The sequence below is a fragment of the Phytophthora ramorum genome (genome assembly GCF_020800215.1).
Source record: "Phytophthora ramorum isolate Pr-102 chromosome Unknown Phyram_PR-102_s0007, whole genome shotgun sequence".
In the NCBI taxonomy this organism is placed as follows: Eukaryota; Oomycota; class Peronosporomycetes; order Peronosporales; family Peronosporaceae; genus Phytophthora; species Phytophthora ramorum.
This window is the reverse complement of record NW_027150653.1, coordinates 2,202,214-2,221,034: the sequence shown is the minus strand read 5'-3', so window position 1 is coordinate 2,221,034 and position 18,821 is coordinate 2,202,214. Positions and strand designations below refer to the sequence as shown.

The 18,821-nt window shown below is 55.7% G+C and overlaps 8 protein-coding genes across 8 annotated transcripts; 6 read left to right on the top strand and 2 right to left on the bottom strand.

Moving 5' to 3' along the window:
- Nucleotides 1-46: 46 nt before the first annotated feature.
- KRP23_8722 (uncharacterized protein) lies at nt 47-1,359 on the top strand (the record flags this gene model as incomplete). Its single annotated transcript, XM_067894198.1, has 3 exons — nt 47-101; nt 173-268; nt 335-1,359. 3 exons carry the CDS (start codon nt 47-49, stop codon nt 1,357-1,359), a joined length of 1,176 nt encoding a protein of 391 aa, XP_067743654.1.
- A 157-nt stretch (nt 1,360-1,516) lies between these two features.
- On the top strand, nt 1,517-3,892 carry KRP23_8721 (CRAL-TRIO domain-containing protein C3H8.02; the record flags this gene model as incomplete). The annotated part of the gene is made up of 1 exon (XM_067894195.1): nt 1,517-3,892. One exon carries the CDS (start codon nt 1,517-1,519, stop codon nt 3,890-3,892), a length of 2,376 nt encoding a protein of 791 aa, XP_067743653.1.
- A 97-nt stretch (nt 3,893-3,989) lies between these two features.
- On the bottom strand, nt 3,990-4,844 carry KRP23_8720 (putative rho GDP-dissociation inhibitor 1; the record flags this gene model as incomplete). The annotated part of the gene is made up of 4 exons (XM_067894194.1): nt 3,990-4,006; nt 4,071-4,484; nt 4,556-4,673; nt 4,749-4,844. The coding sequence occupies 4 exons, from the start codon at nt 4,842-4,844 to the stop codon at nt 3,990-3,992; spliced, it is 645 nt and encodes a 214-aa protein (XP_067743652.1).
- Nucleotides 4,845-5,002: 158 nt separating this feature from the next.
- On the top strand, nt 5,003-6,277 carry KRP23_8719 (Bystin; the record flags this gene model as incomplete). The annotated part of the gene is made up of 1 exon (XM_067894193.1): nt 5,003-6,277. One exon carries the CDS (start codon nt 5,003-5,005, stop codon nt 6,275-6,277), a length of 1,275 nt encoding a protein of 424 aa, XP_067743651.1.
- A 263-nt stretch (nt 6,278-6,540) lies between these two features.
- KRP23_8718 (Adaptin ear-binding coat-associated protein 2) lies at nt 6,541-7,299 on the top strand (the record flags this gene model as incomplete). The annotated part of the gene is made up of 1 exon (XM_067894192.1): nt 6,541-7,299. One exon carries the CDS (start codon nt 6,541-6,543, stop codon nt 7,297-7,299), a length of 759 nt encoding a protein of 252 aa, XP_067743650.1.
- Nucleotides 7,300-8,397: 1,098 nt separating this feature from the next.
- Nucleotides 8,398-9,921, bottom strand: KRP23_8717 (uncharacterized protein; the record flags this gene model as incomplete). The annotated part of the gene is made up of 1 exon (XM_067894191.1): nt 8,398-9,921. One exon carries the CDS (start codon nt 9,919-9,921, stop codon nt 8,398-8,400), a length of 1,524 nt encoding a protein of 507 aa, XP_067743649.1.
- Nucleotides 9,922-11,214: 1,293 nt separating this feature from the next.
- On the top strand, nt 11,215-13,541 carry KRP23_8716 (uncharacterized protein; the record flags this gene model as incomplete). Its single annotated transcript, XM_067894190.1, has 3 exons — nt 11,215-11,478; nt 12,019-12,368; nt 13,322-13,541. 3 exons carry the CDS (start codon nt 11,215-11,217, stop codon nt 13,539-13,541), a joined length of 834 nt encoding a protein of 277 aa, XP_067743648.1.
- Nucleotides 13,542-14,253: 712 nt separating this feature from the next.
- KRP23_8715 (F-box/LRR-repeat protein 7) lies at nt 14,254-18,777 on the top strand (the record flags this gene model as incomplete). Its single annotated transcript, XM_067894189.1, has 8 exons — nt 14,254-14,439; nt 14,506-14,724; nt 14,798-14,875; nt 14,937-15,066; nt 15,139-17,627; nt 17,704-17,785; nt 17,857-17,921; nt 17,998-18,777. 8 exons carry the CDS (start codon nt 14,254-14,256, stop codon nt 18,775-18,777), a joined length of 4,029 nt encoding a protein of 1,342 aa, XP_067743647.1.
- Nucleotides 18,778-18,821: the final 44 nt, after the last annotated feature.

The window sequence follows — 18,821 nt, the reverse complement described above, 5'->3', positions numbered from 1 at the left end:
AAGACGCGCTGTTGCACCTTGCTTGTGTTCTAACCTTCGTCTCGTCATGTCCGACGAGAGTCCCGTGGACCTCTCAGCTGAGGAGCTCGGCGCACTGCGAGGTTTGTACTGCGATGCATGATCGATTGCTGCGTTGCTGAGATCCCACGCTGACATTTCTTTCATATTGTAGCTGTGTTCAATGTGTACGATGAGGACGGCTCGGGTTGCATTGCCACAGAACACATTCCAGAAATCCTGGATAAGCTCGGGCGTGATGCCTCCGAAGGTGAGACGTAGGCGAAGTGGTTAAATCTTGTGCGTGGAGTAACCAAAACTGTATGTACTTGTGCAGAGCTTTTGAACGAGCTGGACGACTGTGCTGGCGACAGCGGCTCTATCAACTTTGAAGATTTTGTGTCGCTCATCCAGAATCACGTGCTAAGGCAACAGCAGCTCGAACAGGAGCTTGCAGGCGGTGGTGGTGGTGGTGGTGGGGATCGACTGCGACCTGGCCCAGACCCCAAGGTTATGGAGTTTATTGCGATCCTAGAAGAGTACCGCCTCAAGTGCGAAGAGGACGGAAACTACCTGGAAGCACAGCGGGCAGACTCGCAGTTAACGGCGCTTCGTCGACAGGAATTCAAAAGGCAGTCAAAGTCGCTGAAGGCACGCCAGATAGCCGAACGCCAGGACGTGCAGATCGCGCACAATATGCAGTTTAACGATTTCAACCAAGCATGGGATCAATACATGGAGGAGTACGACCGCATGGCGCAAGCGTATGTGAAGCAAATGACAGAGAAGCACACTGCAGACCTCGCAGCGTTCCAAGATAAGTTGCAACAGGAGATCCTCGAGCGCCCGCCCAAGTTTTCTAAAGAGCTCATCGAGTGGCGTCGGAGACAGCATCGTTTGGCACAACAGAAAAGTTACACCGAGGCGCAGAAGATCAAGCAGATTGCGGACGAAGTTGAGGCCGACGAACGTGCGAAAATGGGCGACGAGCTGCGCTCCGTATTCGCGCGCAAGGAGGCCAAGCTGCGCCAGCAGCAACAAGCAGAGCTCACTGCGCTACTGAAACGCATCGATGGTCGTCGCAAAGAGCACCTAAAGCAGCGAAACCTGGACTCGAAGCGCTTGCTGCAACGCAACCGCAACGTCCAATCGGTTCTTGAGTCCAAGCAGGTCACCGAAGCCACCAAGAAGATCCAAGACATCAAGATGAGCCTCATGCCCAAGGAGCGGGCTGCCCCTCGTGGCCCCTTCAACGTCATCCCGCCGCAAGCGCGCGTAATTCGGCCCAAGAAGCCGTCCACCTCCCGTCCGACAGAGCTTCCGTCCACAAACGCAGTCTCTCCTATCGACAGCCAGCGTTGAAGAGCAGTAGGCGCGCACATCTTGCAGCAATAACATGGAACATGGCTACATGTAGCCATGATAACAATTCGCCCATCACCTTCAGTGTAATGCTTATTTTGCCCAATCATAATCTATTGAACGAATCTGCGGTACAACAAGTATTAATATAAACACAATGGACATCGGGCGCGTGCTCCTGCGAGATGCGCACTACGTGTGGCACGAGCGCGTGGCTCTCCTGGAGAAAGACGCGGTGGCACTGCAGTGTCCACCTTCGGCTTGGCAAGCGGCAGCCGCGGCCGTGACGCGGTCCTCCAAGAAGACGAAGGCGAAACCAAAGCAAAAGCCCAAACCGAAATTATTGCCCAAGCAACGCAGCAAACCAAAGGCGCCGCCGCCTGCGGAGCTGCTGCCACTCGATGGATCTTTCAGCTGTGAAGGTATCGTGGTGTCTTCGGCTCATATGCACTCGGTGCGGCTGCAGGACTTGCGTTCCGGTCGCGAGTTCCTTGTGGACGCTACCACAAAAGGGAAAAAGCACATGTGGATCGATCTGTTCTCTAATGCTCGAAGCAGAGCGCACATTAGCAGTAACTGGGGTGGGGAGGGATCATATATAGATGCAGAGGATGCTGGGGAAACAGCTCGGACAATTAGAACGCTGACGCTGCTGGATGTGCAGCAGGCGGTTGAGATGCTGGTGACAGCGACAGAGAGCGACGCGGAAGCGGCGGTTGTTCGAGGTTGTGATGTGGAGAATATTCTGCTTGGGGAGGGCAGTGCAGCGGATTTTACAGCGAGCGAAGCTGCAGAGCTTGCGAGGAAGCTCGTTGAGGAGGACGTGCTGCTGCCGTTTTGCTGCTCTTGCAGCTTTGGGTATCGAGTGGACAGAGTGTATCAGATCAATGCAGACCATCGTTTGGTAAAAGAAGCTCAATTGAATGAAGAATATGTGGAGGAGGTGGATCGTGAGGATGGAAGTGGACGGTGTCGTGGCCACCTTCTTTGGTTGCACGACAGTGCGTTTCAGGATCTGCTAGCGCAGTTCGACGGACACGAAGATGATGAAGAAGGGGTGTCCGGAACGGACGGTGTTCAATTACTATTGCGGTTCGGGGCGTATAGCGTCCCGACAGCATTAGCGCTGGCGAATGAGTTGCTGCACCACGAACTGATCGTGGAAGGCTATTCCAGTGATGATGAAAGTCTTGATATCTCGTTTCAGATGAATACAACCGCCAGGTATAAGAAAGTTGGAACCACAGATGATGGTATTCTTGGTGATGCCGCTGATGTCGAGCGTCATGCAATTGTCTTGACTGAGCGAGCAGGAAGATTTCTAGAGGACCGTCGTCGCTTGGAAGCACAGCTACAGAAGACAAGAGAGGAGTACATGCGTCTCTTCAATCTCTTCTGCTTCTGCTGCGTATTGGCTCTTCTGGATGCGCTCGTCACTACAGTGATGTTACCGGGTCCACTGAAACTGAGCCTTGTGACAGGACTGTTATTGTGGTTGACACCCAGAATATCCATCAACTTTAAGCCACGAAACCTTGAGGAAGAACTCAACCGATTTTCTCAAGGCGTACGTGGGTCTGATCTAAAGGCATCTGATCTGCATTTAGCTCCTCGAAGTATCCTGCAAGCCAGAGGCTCCAGCGAAATCGCGTCCACTTACACTTCTGCGAATAGAAGAGGATCAGCGCAAGTTATGCGGCAAGAGTCTCTTGGTCGTGCTGTCATCGTGCTGACGCGCGCAGAAGAAGCTGAGGTGCACTCGTTCCGACTGGCAATTGCACAGGCTGCAGGCGCCCCTGTCGAGACGACTCATGTGTTCTCGGATGAATATATCTTCAGCGTACTGCGCGTGAAGAATCGCTCTTTCGCGTACGCCGTGACCAAAATGGCGCGCATCATCAAGTGGCGCCGAATTTACGAGGTGGACGCCATCACTTGGGACGACGTGAAGTCCCAGTTGACGTCGGGGAGTATGTACTGGTATGGCTACGACTTTCAGAATCGCCCGATTCTCTGGGTGCGAGCAAAGCTGAAAGACTGGACGGCGATGTCAAGCCGACGAGATGTTGAAGTCCGCGCGCACGTGTACCTGCTGGAACTTGGGTGCCGTCTCTTTATGCCGCCGGGAGTCACCACCTATACAATCGTGACAGACTCTGCTGGATTGGGCATGGCCCAGGTAGACCTCCGTCTTATGCGTGGGTTGCTGGACGTGTGCGTTGCCAACTTCCCTGACCGTATTGGTCTCGTTCACGCTGGGCCGCTAACGCGATTTCTCAAGTACGTCACGTCATGGCTTTGGCCATTTCTACCGGTTCGCCTTCGCAGCAAGGTTTCCCTCATGCACGATTGCACGGCCGAACTAGCCAAGCACATGGATACCGATTTAATCCCTCTGCACATGGGCGGCAGCGCCATGCACAACCTGCGGACACCAGTTCTCAACCCCACTGAAGCCGACGACATCATGGAGATCACGTATATGATCGACCAGCAGAAGCGCTTCATGGAGGAGCTCAAGATTCAACATTAGTATCCATTTCGATCATGGGAAACGAAAAAAGACTAATTCTGCAAACGTTCTCATTGTTCAAGTTCGACGCATAATTAACAAGCTCGAGCAGATTTTGCTAGCTTCTCTTGATCTCTGCGTTGTACGACCACAAAATCAGCTTCCAATTATTTCCCAAAATTCGCTTAGGAAAACGTACCGAAGGTGTAGAACAGCTTGAGGTGCTCGTGATGGTCGTCGTCGTCAAATATGAACCTGCCCATGTATTTGCCGCGGTAGAACAGCCCCGACGGAGCTTCCATCCACTCGTGCCTGGGAAAGACGAACACGTAGCTCTCGGACCGCGGAGCATACGAGCCCAGCACGATCTCCTCGCGCGTAGCCAGCACAGTCTTCTTGACCTTATTGCGGAAGCGCAGCCCACTCACAATCGCCTGGTTGACGCGAAACGAAATCACAAAGCGGTAGCGCGAGCCTTCCTCCATGACAAAAGGCGTCGTGCGCATGTGCTCGACGCCCTGCAGTGTGTCCAAATAGTACACGATGTCCTCTCGTCCGTCTTCAAACTCCACCTTGAACTGCTCCACCACCACACGACGCGTGTCATTAGCGTCTAAAACAGAAACACACAGTCACTCAACTCCAAGCCTTTTGAACGGTCAACAGCTCCACTCTCATCCGAACCTCCTCGATCTCCATGAGCAGCTGAGCCCAGCAGCTGCTCCTTGTACTTCCGCAGACTTTCATCCTCTGCATCTTTGGCCAGCAACTCGTCCACCGACTCGATGGCTTGGGTGCTCATCTGGCATTACAACCACGTCAGTATCAATACTCGCTCATTTTAACTACACTTTTCAGCATAACGCGCAGCTCCTACTCGGTAATTCGAGGGAGACGCGCCATCCTCGCTGTCTCGACTACTGATCGCGCTCGCAACCGAGGCCTCATCTGCTCTGGAAGCCGCGCCGTTCATCGTTTTCGTGCTCTTCTGAAGATCGCTTCAACATGGCAACTTATCGATGTGTGCCACACTATTTCCGGTACGACCCAATATACGTTGGTGGTCACCGAGTGGACGCAGCGCAGCCATTTATCATACTTCAGACGCAGTCGCCAAGAACTCTTGCAACGATGCCCAAGGCCGAGAAGGGGAAGCCCAAGCGCGCGTGTCCGCTGGAGAAGCAGCTGGCCTTCGACAACAAGCCCTGGTATGACCAGAGCGGCAAGAAGGGTGCGCGCCGTGATGCTGACTCGGACGACGACATGACCGAGGATGTGGTGCCCGAGAAGTTGAGCCGCCGTACGCTCGCGTTGGCCCGACAGCAGCAGGCGGAAGAGCAGGCCCGACAGAATAAGAGCAAGCCGGCGGCCCCGCAGACGCAGGCGCCGGCCGCCGACAGCAGCGACGAGTCGGACGAGGAGGACGACGGCATGGACACCGACGAGTACGACGGTCAGGACCTCGTGCGTATCAACGACGGATACGTGGAGGAGGTGGAGATCTGCGAGGACGACGAGGAGGCGCTCGCCAACTTCATGGTGGGCGCCCCCGAGCGTCGCAACCTTGCGGACATCATCATGGACAAGATTTTCGAGAAGGAGGCCCGCGAGCGCGGCGACATGGACGACGAGCACGACGCCCCGCAGAACAGCAAGTTCGACCCCAAAATCGTCGAGGTGTACACTGGCGTGGGCAAGATCCTAAAGAGGTACACGTCTGGCAAGCTGCCCAAGGCCTTCAAGGTCATCCCGAGCTTGAGCTACTGGGAGGACATTCTGTGGCTGACCAGCCCCGAGAAATGGTCGCCGCACGCTATGCGCGCGGCCACGCGGTTGTTCGCGTCCAACTTGAACCCGAAGATGGCGCAGCGGTTTTTCAACATCTTCCTGCTGGAGCACGTGCGGCAGGACATCCACGAAAACAAGCGACTGAACTTCCACCTGTACATGGCTCTGAAGAAAGCGCTGTACAAGCCCCAGGCGTTCTTCAAGGGCATCATTATCCCGCTCTGCGAGAGCAGAAACTGCACGCAGCGCGAAGCTGCCATCATCGGCAGTGTGCTATCCAAGGTGTCGGTGCCCGTGATCCACTCGGCCGCGACGCTCATGAAACTGGCCTCGATGGAGTACTCGGGCGGCAACAGCATGTTCATCCGCGTGCTGCTCAACAAGAAGTACAGTCTGCCCACGCGCGTGATCTCGGAGCTCAGCCAGCACTTCCTGCGATTCACGTCGGACACTCGCAAGCTGCCGGTGCTGTGGCACCAGTCGCTGCTGGTATTCACGCAGCGTTACAAGAACGACATCCCCAAGCAGTCCAAGGAGGCCATGAAGGCGCTGCTCAAGCAGCACTTCCACCACCAGATCACGCCCGAGATCCGTCGCGAACTCTTCAACGAGGTGTAGATAGACTCCACACTGGCCGGCAGCGTCAAGCACGGAGCTCGTTGTGTTGCCCGTCAGGTATATAAAAGTTTGCATTTGGTCTTACAAAGTGAGTCCTCAGCTTGTGTCAGCATCCTCATCACCTACGCCATCTCCCTATCCACAGTCCACACATTTTCATACTGTGTCAATGTCACAATCCTACTTATATCCCCAACTCGTATCTCGTGACAGTAGCCATTCCGAATTGAACTCCTCGCCATTTTGGAAATCTAGCTGCGACCATGGTGGATTCCTCGGACGCGTTCGTCTTGGAGCGCGTCTTGTTCAGCGAAAACGGCGTGTGGTTCTACCAAGTGCCCGCCGGCCAAGTAACGAGCCTCGCGCCACGTGCAGACGCGTGGGACCCAGAGAACCCCTTGCTCACGGGCTCCGTGCGCGTGTTACAGCGAGGTGACGCGTGCTGTGTGCAGCTCCTGGAGCCGGTGGCGGCTTCGGACGAGAGCGCAACCGCCACGCTCTTCGCGCAGTGTCCGCTGCACATCACGCGTGACCTGACGCTGGACGTGTACGTGCACGACTGCGTGGACTCGTCGCGCTACTTCATGCTGCGCGTGGAGGACGAGCAGAGTGGCCGCCGCGCCTTCGTGGGCATCGGCTTCCCGGACCGCACGGCCGCCTTCAACTTCAAGGCTACAGTGCAGGACTACGCCAAGTACGCTCTGCGCCAATTGGACGTGCAGCAAGACGCAGCTAAAGAGCACACAGCAGTCGGAGTAGAGTCCCCCAAGAAGTCGAACTTGAGTCTGCCGGAAGGAGCGACAATCCGGATAAACCTCAAGACCAACGGAGTGGACGAGGGAGAGAGACGTCAACGTAGCAGCAGTGGAGGTGCAGTAAGCCCCAATAAGGTGCCGCTTATTCCGCCCCCACCGGGAGACTCGCCGACCGCGAAGGTGCCGGCGATCGCACCGCCACCGGCGGTGGCCGAATCCACAACTGCTTGTGACGATGAAGATTGGGGTGACTTTACGTCAGCTTAAAAAGGTAGTTAAGAAATTGATGCAGACCTTTTCAACTGCAATACAACAATTCCGATTATACATGCTTCCCGTACGTTGTTCTCAAACCCGCTGGTTCTTGATGCTTGCTCGTTGTTCACCGACACGTTTGCCCTTCACCCTTTGGTCGTTCATTTCAGTTGCGAAGCGAACGCGATTGCTGGCTAAGCATGCTCCCATACAGCCGCTCGTTTGCCTCGCGCTGTGTCTTCATCAACTCCATGCGCTCCATAGTATCCGCACCAGGCTTCAACTTCAACAGGAGCTCCACTTCACGAGGATCAATAGCTGTAGCCCCGCTTCAATCTTAAACGGATCGCAATAGTTGTTTATTCATGGTTTTCACCGCAACTTGAGACAATATCATCTTCACTGCACGGCTACCCGTGCCAGCTCCTCTGGTCTCCAAGGGTCCCGACACACCCGCATAGGTTGCTCGACCCGTGATGGATATTGTTCAATGAAATGTGCTATCGCTCGATACGCTTCCTCATCGAGGTGAAATCTACGACTTGCTCGGGAAATCTGTCGCTGGTCACGGCGCCGCGGCTGGTAGCGTTTCACGTGCTCGAAGCGGCTCATTAGCGTGCGAAATCTCGCCACTGTAGACGTTATCGCGTGGTTATCAGCACGTTCGTGTCCGACAAACCGAGCATGAACGCCAGCCATCAGCGTTTCCGATGGACAAGCCAGAGATTCCCGCGGCAACTGGGATAACGCTTGATCGCATGCGTTAATAAGGCGATGCTGGTCATCGCTTGACCCCCGCATCGTGAGCTCTCGAAGCTCCAGCTCATTTGCTCTTCAGGTTGAGTTGTGCCGCCAAAATGGTTCAATGACGGAGTCAAATACTACCAGCAGGTTTTCTTACATGGCGTACCAAGCCAACAGCACTAAGTTTTCGCAGACAGATTAAGCACCCCTGGCTCGCACGCGCTGTTGAGATGGAGCTGTTCTTCACGAGTCCAATTCACTGAGCAAACAAATACTCCCAGCGGCCCCCCATTCAAGTTTCCTTACAGTGCAAGCAGCTGGATAAATAGCATTTGTGTCTTACAGTTGGAGCGCCACCTCTTTTGCCTAATCCACCAGCACGTCCAGAAAGTCACCAAAGGTGTTGAAGAGCGAAGAGGCCTCTTCACTGTCGCACACTCGCGTCAGCAGTGAAATGCCCGACTCGAGGACGGAGTTCAAGTCCTCGTCCGAAGATGTACTGCTTTCCTCGAGTTCAAACGTCTCATCCGTGAGCTGCACTAGACCATGCGCCAAAGACTCCTCGTCTTCGTCACCCACGTACTCGAAGCGAGGGGCGCTCCCCTTTTCTTCATCCGACTCGCCCCGCATTTGAACCCTCGAATTCCTCTTCCCAGTTACAACGTGCGCAACGCCATCAACCACCTCGTCCGAAACATCAGCAACAAGTGCTGCGGCATCAAGCAGCTCGTCAAAAGAGGGAAGCACGCTGTATGCCTCCTTCATAACATGAACCGCCCTGGTAATGCCCGTAGCATCCCCCACCGACGCTCCTGCATGACGGTAGTTGTCTCCATCCAGCGATTCGTGCAGAATGTCACGACACAGCAAAAAAGCGTCGTGTGCTTCCTCACTGTTCACCGTCTCGTAAATCAACTTCAACAAGTAAATCGCGTTTTGCGGGCCCAGCAGCTTCACGAGCATCTTCACGACCGCACGGGTCTCATTCACCGCGTCTTCCTCAGAGAAGCACTTGTCCACCGTCGGAGCCAGCGCTCGGAGCATGCGGTACGATGGCACCGCAATAGCGAGCGACAGCACGTTCACGGTCGCGTTGCCAGTCATGTCCATGCCCTGCCACACCGCATTAGACACGGAGGGCGGGATCACATAGCTCACCGTCCTCATAGATACCCCCACCGCGCCCGAAATGGTGGACGCCGTGAAGGATGCAGTGGACACTGCTCCATGAGTGATCCCTCTAGCCACATGCATCCCCGTCCTCGCCACGACACCCGTGGATGCCACCACCGCCGACGTGGCCAGTGCATGGGACGTCGAGACAGCGCCCGAGATCTTACGGCCACTGTAAGTCGCTACCTTCGTCGGGATCGCCACGGCAGTGGACACGCCGCTGTGCACCAGCCTCACCGGCAGGAACAGCAACTGTGAGACCCGTCCACGTTCCTGTATGAGCTGCGTTTCTGGTGCTTCTACTTCCAGTGGCAATAAATCCGTCGCCTGTTCACTGCTGCTGCTGAGGTCGCTGGTGGAGCTCGTTCTCGAGCGTTCTCCGAAGAGATCTGCGTCTTCCTCCTGCTCGTGGCTCGCTTTGGTCCAGGACTGTGCGAGGCTGGCGCGTACGTGGTTCGTGAGGTGGATGGGGGCGGCCACTGCCAAGGACGTGGCGTGCACGGCCGCTTTGCCCGCCACGACGTAGGGGAACAGCACCAAGTTGGCAGCGGACGAAGCGACGCCCAGAGTCGTCTGTAACACAGTCCGCTGGGGCTCCGGCGCGTCCGGAGGGATGTCCAGGTCTTCCATGATCACGACTGTCTGCTGCTCGTCATCCGCCTCCGTCTCGCTCTCCGTGAAGGCCTCGGAGACCAGGCACTCGCTGTCGTCCGGCATCGCTTAGAGTGAGGGATGAGATCCGTTACGGTTGCGCACCTAGTGGGGGCGTTTCTATGTTCAAATTTTGAAGCGAAGGCATGACGGGTCTGACGTGGCGACGATCGACTAAAAAGTGCAGGGCTGCAACTTGGTGCCGGCAAAAGCGGTGTCGATTGTGCCGACAAGTTAAACATCTCGAATACTATGCTTGACACGGTGTCAACGAACTCCTATGTCGATCTCGTCTGGGCCTTCTTGTCTGGAGGAGGACATGCCGAGCGCTGGTAAATGCCTGCAGCTGGTGGTGGTTGAAATCAGAGGCTGCAGCTGGTCGCTCTCGCTGGTCGCGCCGCAGTCGGCAGAGCGGTGGCGCGGCACACTGTGGCAAGCACGCTCGAGGAATCACCATCCGCAATCATCCGCTGCCATCGCTGTCGCTCGGAAGTGTGGGGCCCGCACGCTCACGGTGAGCCGAGGTCCCCGAGCGCACGCGAGATTTGCCACCTGCCACACTCCCTTGCGGCTGGCACGCGGTTCCACCTCACCTCGCCAGGACACTTCTCGCCAGAACTGCACTCGCCCGCAGCTCATTTGCGTTGCCTCGTGGCGCCGTGTTGGGTAAAGCAGCATTTTGAGCTGCTCGAGGTCCGGTCCGACGTCCCCTAACCAGCGCTCCATACGAAAAACTAGTCTATCGACGCGAGTAGAACACGCCGAGCGACCTAAAAGCAGCCTACGTGTGGTGCAGACGTATGGACAGCATCGCCAAGCATGCATGCACGCGCTGCGCTGCCGAACTCGTCAGCGTCGTCGAGCTGCCAAGGCGACTTTGCGCGAATGACGCGATGATAGGATGAAACGCGCCCATCCACAGAGCAGTCCGGTTTTAACAGCGCGACCGGATGAAGAGCGTAAGAGCATTCCAGCATCTGTGGAAACGGTCTAAGCTTAGCTACCACATCGCGACAAGAAGTCGAGTAGGCGAACTTCCGAAACAGAAGAAAAAACGTCCGGCGATCCTTGCTGCTGAAGCGAGCTGCTTATCCGCGGCTGCGAGCGCTCTACATTCATCGCTCGTCAAGCGCAATCCGCTTTTAGCAGCGGCCAACCAACTGAGCCTCTCGCTTTCGTCCGTTCTCTGTCCGGTTCCCTTTTCTGCTCCGCCTCTCTCGCTTCTCCCTCCGGTCGTCCAGAGTCCGAGCGTCAACCAAGCAGTCAGCCGAACAGCTCCACACTAATAAGCGCACGAAGGCAGGGCGCCTCCTTCCGCTTGACTCTCGTCTCGACTGCCGCCGGGGCCCGCGGGCGGCCATGGACTCGCACTCGTCCACCCACTCCAAGTCGGCGGCCATCCGCTCGCCGCTCACGTCCAGCCTGGACGAGCAGGGCAGCACGCCCAGCGCCTCGTCCTCGTACTTCATCGAAGGCCCGTGGGAGCAGCGCAACCGCCGCTTCCAGAACGTCCTGCTGCACGTGTGCAGCTTCATCCTGATCCTCGAGTTCGCCGAGCGCGTGAGCTACTACGGTATCAATCAGGGGCTCAAGAACTTCATGGGCAAGCTCGGCTGGTCCCAGGTGGGCTCCAACTCGCTCAAGAGCACGTGGACGTCCATCTGCTACCTGTCGCCGCTGCTGGGCGGCTACGTGGCCGACGAGAAGTGGGGCCGCTTCCGCACGCTCTGGGTCTTTGGCGTCTGGTACACGCTCGGCGCGTTCCTCGTCACAGTCTCGGCCCACCCCAAGTTCATGGAGCCCGAGCACGGGAACCACTTGGTGGCCAACATCCTGTGCCATACGGGGCTGTTCGCCGGAGTAGCAGTGGGCACAGGCGCCATCAAAGCCAACGTCATCACCTTTGGAGCTGACCAGTTCGACCCCAACGACCCCAATGAGGTCACGCAGAAGGAGCATTTCTTCAGCTACTTTTACATTGTCATCAACCTAGGAGCCATTTTCTCGTACGGGTACCTCTCGGTGCTGTGCGTGGAAGGCACAGGAGCTATCTCCCAGGAGTATGGCTACTTTGCCAACTTTTTCATCTGTGGAGGAGTCATGGTCTTCGCCTACGTGCTGTTCCTGTTCGGGTCCCCGAGGTACGTGCACTTTGCGCCGCAGGACAGCGCGCTGACCAAGCTGTGCACGATTGTCAAGGGGAACTGCGCTTTCAGCTACGAGGCGAGGATGCTCTACTACGGACTCGTCGCGTTCGGAGCGGCGTTCCCGCTGAATCTGCTCGCGTCCTTCTTGTCGGACTGGTTGTCGGTGGGTCAGTACTTGTCGTACTTTGTGGTGCTCTGCTGTGCGTTTGGCATGTACGCATGGATCCGCTACGGCATGAACACGGCCTACATGGACAAGTCGAAGGCGTCGAACGGCGGCAAGTTTAATGACGAAACGGTGGACGAGATCAAGATGGTGATTCGCGTGCTGCCGTTCGCGTCGTTCATGATCATGTGGGAGTGCGCGTACGACCAGCTCGATGCCAACTTTCAGTCCATCGCCCAGCAATGCGATCTTCGCGTTGGCGCCGACAACATCACTGACGTTGACGCGGTTCAGATCCCAGGTGCCAGTTTAGGCATTTTCGACCCGCTCACGATCATTCTGCTGATCCCCGTGCTGGATGGGTTCGTGTACCCGCTGTGGGGGAAAATGTTTGGACGGCCACCAAGTGCCTTCGGAAAGGTGCTGACGGGGCTCATCGTAGCGATGTTGACGATGGTTTGGTCCGGGTTCTTCGAGATCATCCGGCGAAACAGTGGAGAGATTGTGTACCTGGACGTCAACGGCACGCTGCAGACCATCCCGAACAATGGTTCTGGCGAGCCGATGAACCACACGTACTGGGCGTATGCGATCCCGATGTATGTGCTCGTTGCTGTGGCCGAATGCCTGATTAACGTGACAGCCTACGAGCTATTCTACACAGAGGTGCCTGTGTATCTTAAGAGCACCTGCCAAGCCATCAATTTGTTCATGGTTGCCATGGGGAGTAATCTGACGTCGACGTTCACGCTGCTATTCGACCACTACATCACGGACAACCTCAACGAGGGCCACTTCGAGTACATGTACTGGACGCTGGGTGCACTTAGCTTAGTCAACATCGTCGCCTACGTGACGGTTATGCAGTGGATGGAGTTTGGAATGGTACGCTTCGATGCTGACGACGAGCTGCTGGATGGCGCTGTATTTGACAGCCATGGAGTGGACATCACCAGCATCCAGCGGCACTCGTCGTTCGAGAGCATTTCCTTATCTCGAGGGTAGTGTGCGGCTCAATTCACCGCGTGCCCGATTCAAGGCGGTGATCTGTCGATACGATAATTATGGCGGTAGGATGAATAAACGAGTTTTTTTTTGCGTGCTGGAGCGTTTGCTGAAGTATGTTGTTGCTCGAGGTGTCCTGTGTATGCAGGTACGATGCCGAGTGCGGCCAGCTTTTCCAGTCGGCGTTCATTCTGGCCAGTTGCTACAAGAAGCCAAGGTGGACTCGCACAGCTCTCTATGCTGTACTACTCAATTGCCGACTTTGTCAAGGTGATCAAGAAGGCACAGAAGATCGTGGCCATCGCAAGAGCAGCGATCAGCCTGCCGTTGAAAAGATGTGGCCAGAACCCAGTGCTTGTTCCAAATAGAGTGAAGGACCCGACGCGAAGTGGTGCGCAATGCCTTTGCCAAAGTGGCCCAAGCCATTGACAAGAAGAAGCTGTTGCGTGTGTATACGGACACATCATCATATGTGCCGCGAAAGTGGTGATGCAACAGCATCAGCAAGTCACGCGTCCGAAAGCAACGTGCACTTCACCCTCAGCGTCCACTGCACACACAAGCAGACGAAGCTGCCACTATTAGTTGACGACGCAACAGGAATCCAAGAGCGCTGCAGTCTGCTACGCTTCTGCCGAATTTGGGGTCTACGTACACGCTTGGTGGCTTGAGTGACAAGCTTGCTGGTGCCATGTACTTAGTCTAGGGATGAGCGTATGGGTGTGTGCGAGTTGTCGCCCCGATATGTGCTCGAATCCCCCGAATTCGAGGTAGAGAGAGTCAACAGTGTTGACATCGGACACGTGAAAGTCTCACCTCTCGGAGAGAAGCTCTGCCTTCGTTGTGATCATTTGTCGTAGCGGACATTGTCGTGACGACCACTCCACAGCGAAGATTGATCACCTCAGCTCTTAGCGCCACACTTGTTTTCCATACTTTGTCTTGTGACTGGAGCGGTATCGGGCATGGTTGGAATCGGCAGAGGCATTATCAACACTTGTGTGGATATGTTCTGGATTGGCGCTTGGAGTTTCGACCATATTTTGGGGAGTGACGTCTCGTGTCTGTGTAGTGGCCTCCATGGCCACCAAGAAAGCTCGTGCCCGGAAGGCGCACGATGGGATACGTCTGAGCTCGTTATCGCCCGAGAAGCGGGTGCCTGGGGCGACATGGGACCAACTCCACACAGTGGCTGAACTGGCAACGGTATTTGCCTACAAGGAAATTCCGGATGAAGTGCTCGTTGGCACCGACCTCGATTTATCGGTAAGTCTTTCGCTGAATAACTTGCTGGAGTACGTGATGGACTTATCGTGCTTCGTATTGTGGTAGACCTGGTCTGTAGTGGCAAACGATTCGTGTTTGATGAAACTTTCTTGCAATCCTGGAGGTTTACGAATGTCAAGTCCAGCACGGCTATCAAATCAGCTTGCCGAGTTGCTTCCGTCCGCTGTGAGCGCCGCAACTGCGATGGCTATGAATGGTGCAGCGAGTATTGTGCTACCGAAGCAGCAACCGATTGTTCGACTAAATCTTGCTGGCGCAGACCAGGTACGCTTGCTCTCTGCAATGTAAATGATGTTAAGCTGTTGATTTACCAGTGGCATATGGTGTGCACTGGCAGATCACAGACAAGACAGCGCACCTGATTGCCATTGCATGTCCACATCTGAAATCTCTGAGCCTCGAGCGAGCTTTCAAGGTGAGGTTGGAGCAGATACTGCGGGTGAAAATCGATGACTAACACGCAACTATGTTTTTAGTTGACCGATTCGGGGATACTTCACATCATAAGCTGCTGTCGTAGTCTCGAATCTCTCAACCTTAGCTACGTGACAGCGTTGCAGAGCCCTGCCCTCAGCTGTATCGGGGAGCTGCGAATCCCTCTTCGGTGTGAGCAGTAGGAAAACAAATTATGTGAACTCAAGTCTCGTTCTAACGTTTGTGTGATCGTGCTGTGGACAGCACTTGCCATCGCTGGCTGCATTCGAGTCCCAGACTATTCGCTTCTGCGGGTCTTCCAAGCGTGCTCCACTCTAGAGTCGCTTGACGTCTCATTCTGTGGGAGCGTGACGGACAGCGTCCTGTTTTCCTTGGGCAAGAACTGCCGCAAACTTCGGCAATTGAAGCTTCGAGGCTGCCGCCAGATTTCTGACAATGGTGTCGTGGCGCTTGCAAACTCGGGAGGTGCTAACAGTCTTGTGCTGCTGGACTTGGCGCGATTCGATTTGCAGTACAAATTCAACGACATTTCGTTACTGGCAATAGCAGAAAACTGTCTGGTGCTGCAAACGCTGATCCTCTCAGGGTGCGAAATGCTCAGCGATGTTGGAATGGATTGGTTGGCATCGGGTTGTACTGCGCTAACCCACCTCGATGTTTCAGGCTGCTCGGCTCTGACTGATCTATCGATGCGTGCGATCAGTGAAAGCATGCTGCAGCTCCGACATTTAAACATCCGGCATTGCGCTAGAGTGTCGGACCAGGGTGTTCGACGCTTGTCGACGGGCTGTCCCGAGCTGATACACCTGGATGCGGATGGCCTTCCGTTGCTGTCAGACTTACACAGCGCTCCTGGTGGCTCCATTGACGACGTGTACCGACAAGGTATCGCCGCACTGGTAGCAGGGTGTCCCAAGCTTCGGCACCTTGACTTGTCCAATTGTGCTGCGATTTCTGATCGAACACTTCACTGCATAGCTACGGCGTGCTTTGAGCTAACTTCACTGGTCCTTTCAGGGTGCTTTCGCGTTACGACAGTTGGCGTGAGCGACATATTGGCCCACTGCAACAAGCTGTCCTCGCTCAATGTCACGGAGTGCGATCAGGTGACAGATCACGCCTTCACCGACAGTCAGCGGCATCGACGAAGTCAGCGGCCTCAGCAGAGTTCTTCTTCAAGAGCCGAGCCGTCAGGAAATGGCTCAAACCAGCTTCATGTACTCCGTCTGCGTGGCACACAAGTCTCGGACGTGACGCTGAAGTGGCTCAGCAGACATTCGCCGCTGCTTCGAGAGCTCGATGTGTCGGGCTGTGCAAGGATCACAGACCTGGGGCTACTAGCACTCACCGGATCAGCGATGGCTTCCACTCTGCGCAGTTTGTGGCTTCGAAAAGTGACCGACATCACCGAGACTGGCGTGTCGTGGCTTGCTGAAAAGTGCACGAAGCTCATGCTGTTAGACCTGACAGGTTGTCCCAAGATCCGCTCGTTCTCGATCAAATCGCTCGCCTCCTCCTGGAAGTTTGCGGTCTACACGTGCAACGACCAGTTCAAAGGCATGTCGCCTCGGCATCGCGCAGAAGACTGGCAGTTCATTGAGGAGTACGGCGATTGCTGGCGAGCGGCGATCCATATTCAATGCATGTATCGTGCGAGGGTTGCTCGACGTATCGCGCGGCAGAAGCGAGAGGAGCGCTTAATTCTATGGGTAGCAACTCGCCTGCAGAGCGTCTATCGCGGACGCCAGGCTCGAAAGCACGCGATCCTTTTGCGCTTTCAGTTTAACAAGGAGACCGAGGCTGCCACAACAATTCAACGGGCATTTCGTCGCCTCTTGGCACGTCGAAAAACACAGCAACTGCGCGAGCTCCGGCGCCAGGAAGAAGTTCTTCATGCAGCTAGGACGATTCAAGCTTCGTGGCGCAAAAAGAGACTGCGAGAGAAGTTGCAAGGTAAACTTCTACGTCGTCTAGCATACGAGGAAAAGTTGCGACGGAGTGCCATTCAAATTCAGCGGCACTGGCGAGGGGAGAGAGATCGCGCGCGGTCAAGTTTACTCCGTGCCGCCAAGTTGGCCAAGGACCGTGAAGAGTTTGAAGCAGCTAGACAATTGCAAGGCATCTATCGTGTTCGTGCAGCACGTCGAGCGGCCAACTTGAAACGCGAAGAATTGAGGAACGAGGAGAAGCAACGAGAGCGAGCTGCCGCGACACTACAGACGCATATACGAAGGCATAGAGCGCGAAAAGAGCTCAAAGCGATGCGCGCGTATGTAGCGGCGGTAAATGGTGCTGCGACTCGTATCCAGAAGGCCTGGCGCGCGAAAAAGAGGTATCAGGCCAACCAGATCATTGTAATGGTGCGGCAGAAGAAACTCGAGAGCGATGCGGCGGTGAAGCTCCAAGCTGCTTGGAAGCGGCGGACAGCTCGGATAGATCTGAGCTTGATGCGTTTGGCGAGAGACTTGCACCAACAAAAACTCGTCGATGCAGTGTTGAAGGTGCAGAGGAACTGGCGCGGACGCCACGGCCGTCTCGAGGCACAAGCGACCAAGCAAACCACCATGGAGAAAATCTCGCAGCTAATGAAGATCCAGAATGACGCCGTCACGCTAGTGCAAGCTCACTACCGCGGACGAAAGGGGCGAGACATATATCGTGAAGCTCTGCTGAACAAGAAGAGGCGGTGGAAAGAGATCGTTCGCCCTGAAAACGGCGAAACGTTTTACTACGTACGTTTTGGAGGAAGCTGCTCTTGGTTCGAAGACGACTTGTATGAACTTGTGCCGTGTCAACTTTATGTTGCAGAACCGAGTCACAGGCGAGGTGCGCCTCCGCCGACCTCAAGACGTCTTGGATCTGTTGCCAAAGCCTCTGTGCGAGAACTGCGGTACGATCGAACATTGGTCGTGTTAGTGCAAACCCGAGAGACAAAGTGCTAATGAAGCTGTCTGTCAGTAGACTCTCCGACAGCAAGCGAGGCGGCGATGGAGTGCAAGGACTGCGGCGAAATGTTTTGTGGCACGGTAAGTGACTGCAGCAATTGGTGTCGATTGCCTCAACGAAAACGCTGCGTTGCTAATCTGAAGTTCCACTACGCAGTGCTGGGCCAACGTTCATTCCGGTGGTCGACGAAAGCTGCACGAGTTCCGAGCGCTGTACGACTACTACAACCGACGTGTGGACTACGGCGACTGGCAGTTCCCGTCTCGATGGCCGTCAGAAATTGAGCAGGACGAGGTGGACGGGTGGGGCTTTCGGACACACCCACGCCGCAGCCCAGACGAAGTGCAGGGGTCATGGGAGCGATACGTTGACCCGGACACCAAGCGAGAATGGTTCTACAACCGGGAGACGGAGGAAAACACGTACGTTGCACCAGAAGGGTTCGCTGTCGAGTCAGCTGAGTGGATCAAGTACTACGACGAGACGCAGAGTGCGCACTACTACTACAACACTAGGACGCAGGAGAGCACGTTCGTTCGACCAGTAACCTACGCGACCCCGCGTCTCTCACCATTTGCAGCCGCGGCGCCATTGACCACTGCTCCAGACGGCTGGGAGAAGCACGTCGACCCGCAGAGCGGCTATCCGTACTACTACAACCGGTTGAGCCTGGAGAGCGTGTTTGCTCGGCCCATGGGCTTCATGACGGCGCGCGAGGACGTGGGCTGGGCCAAGTACTTTGATGCGTCGAGCGGTAGCTACTACTACTACAACGCGCAGACCAACGAGAGCCGCGCGCAACGACCTGATGCCTTCTCGACGCCCCGAATATCGTCGATATATGCGGCCGTCAGCAGCGAAGCCGAGTTCTACGACCCGGTGACGGGCAAAGCGTACTATTTCAACGCACATACGACTGAGTGTCGCCAAGCTTGACGTGCAGCGGTGTAATCCGCAGCAAGAAGCGCGAACAGCGAACG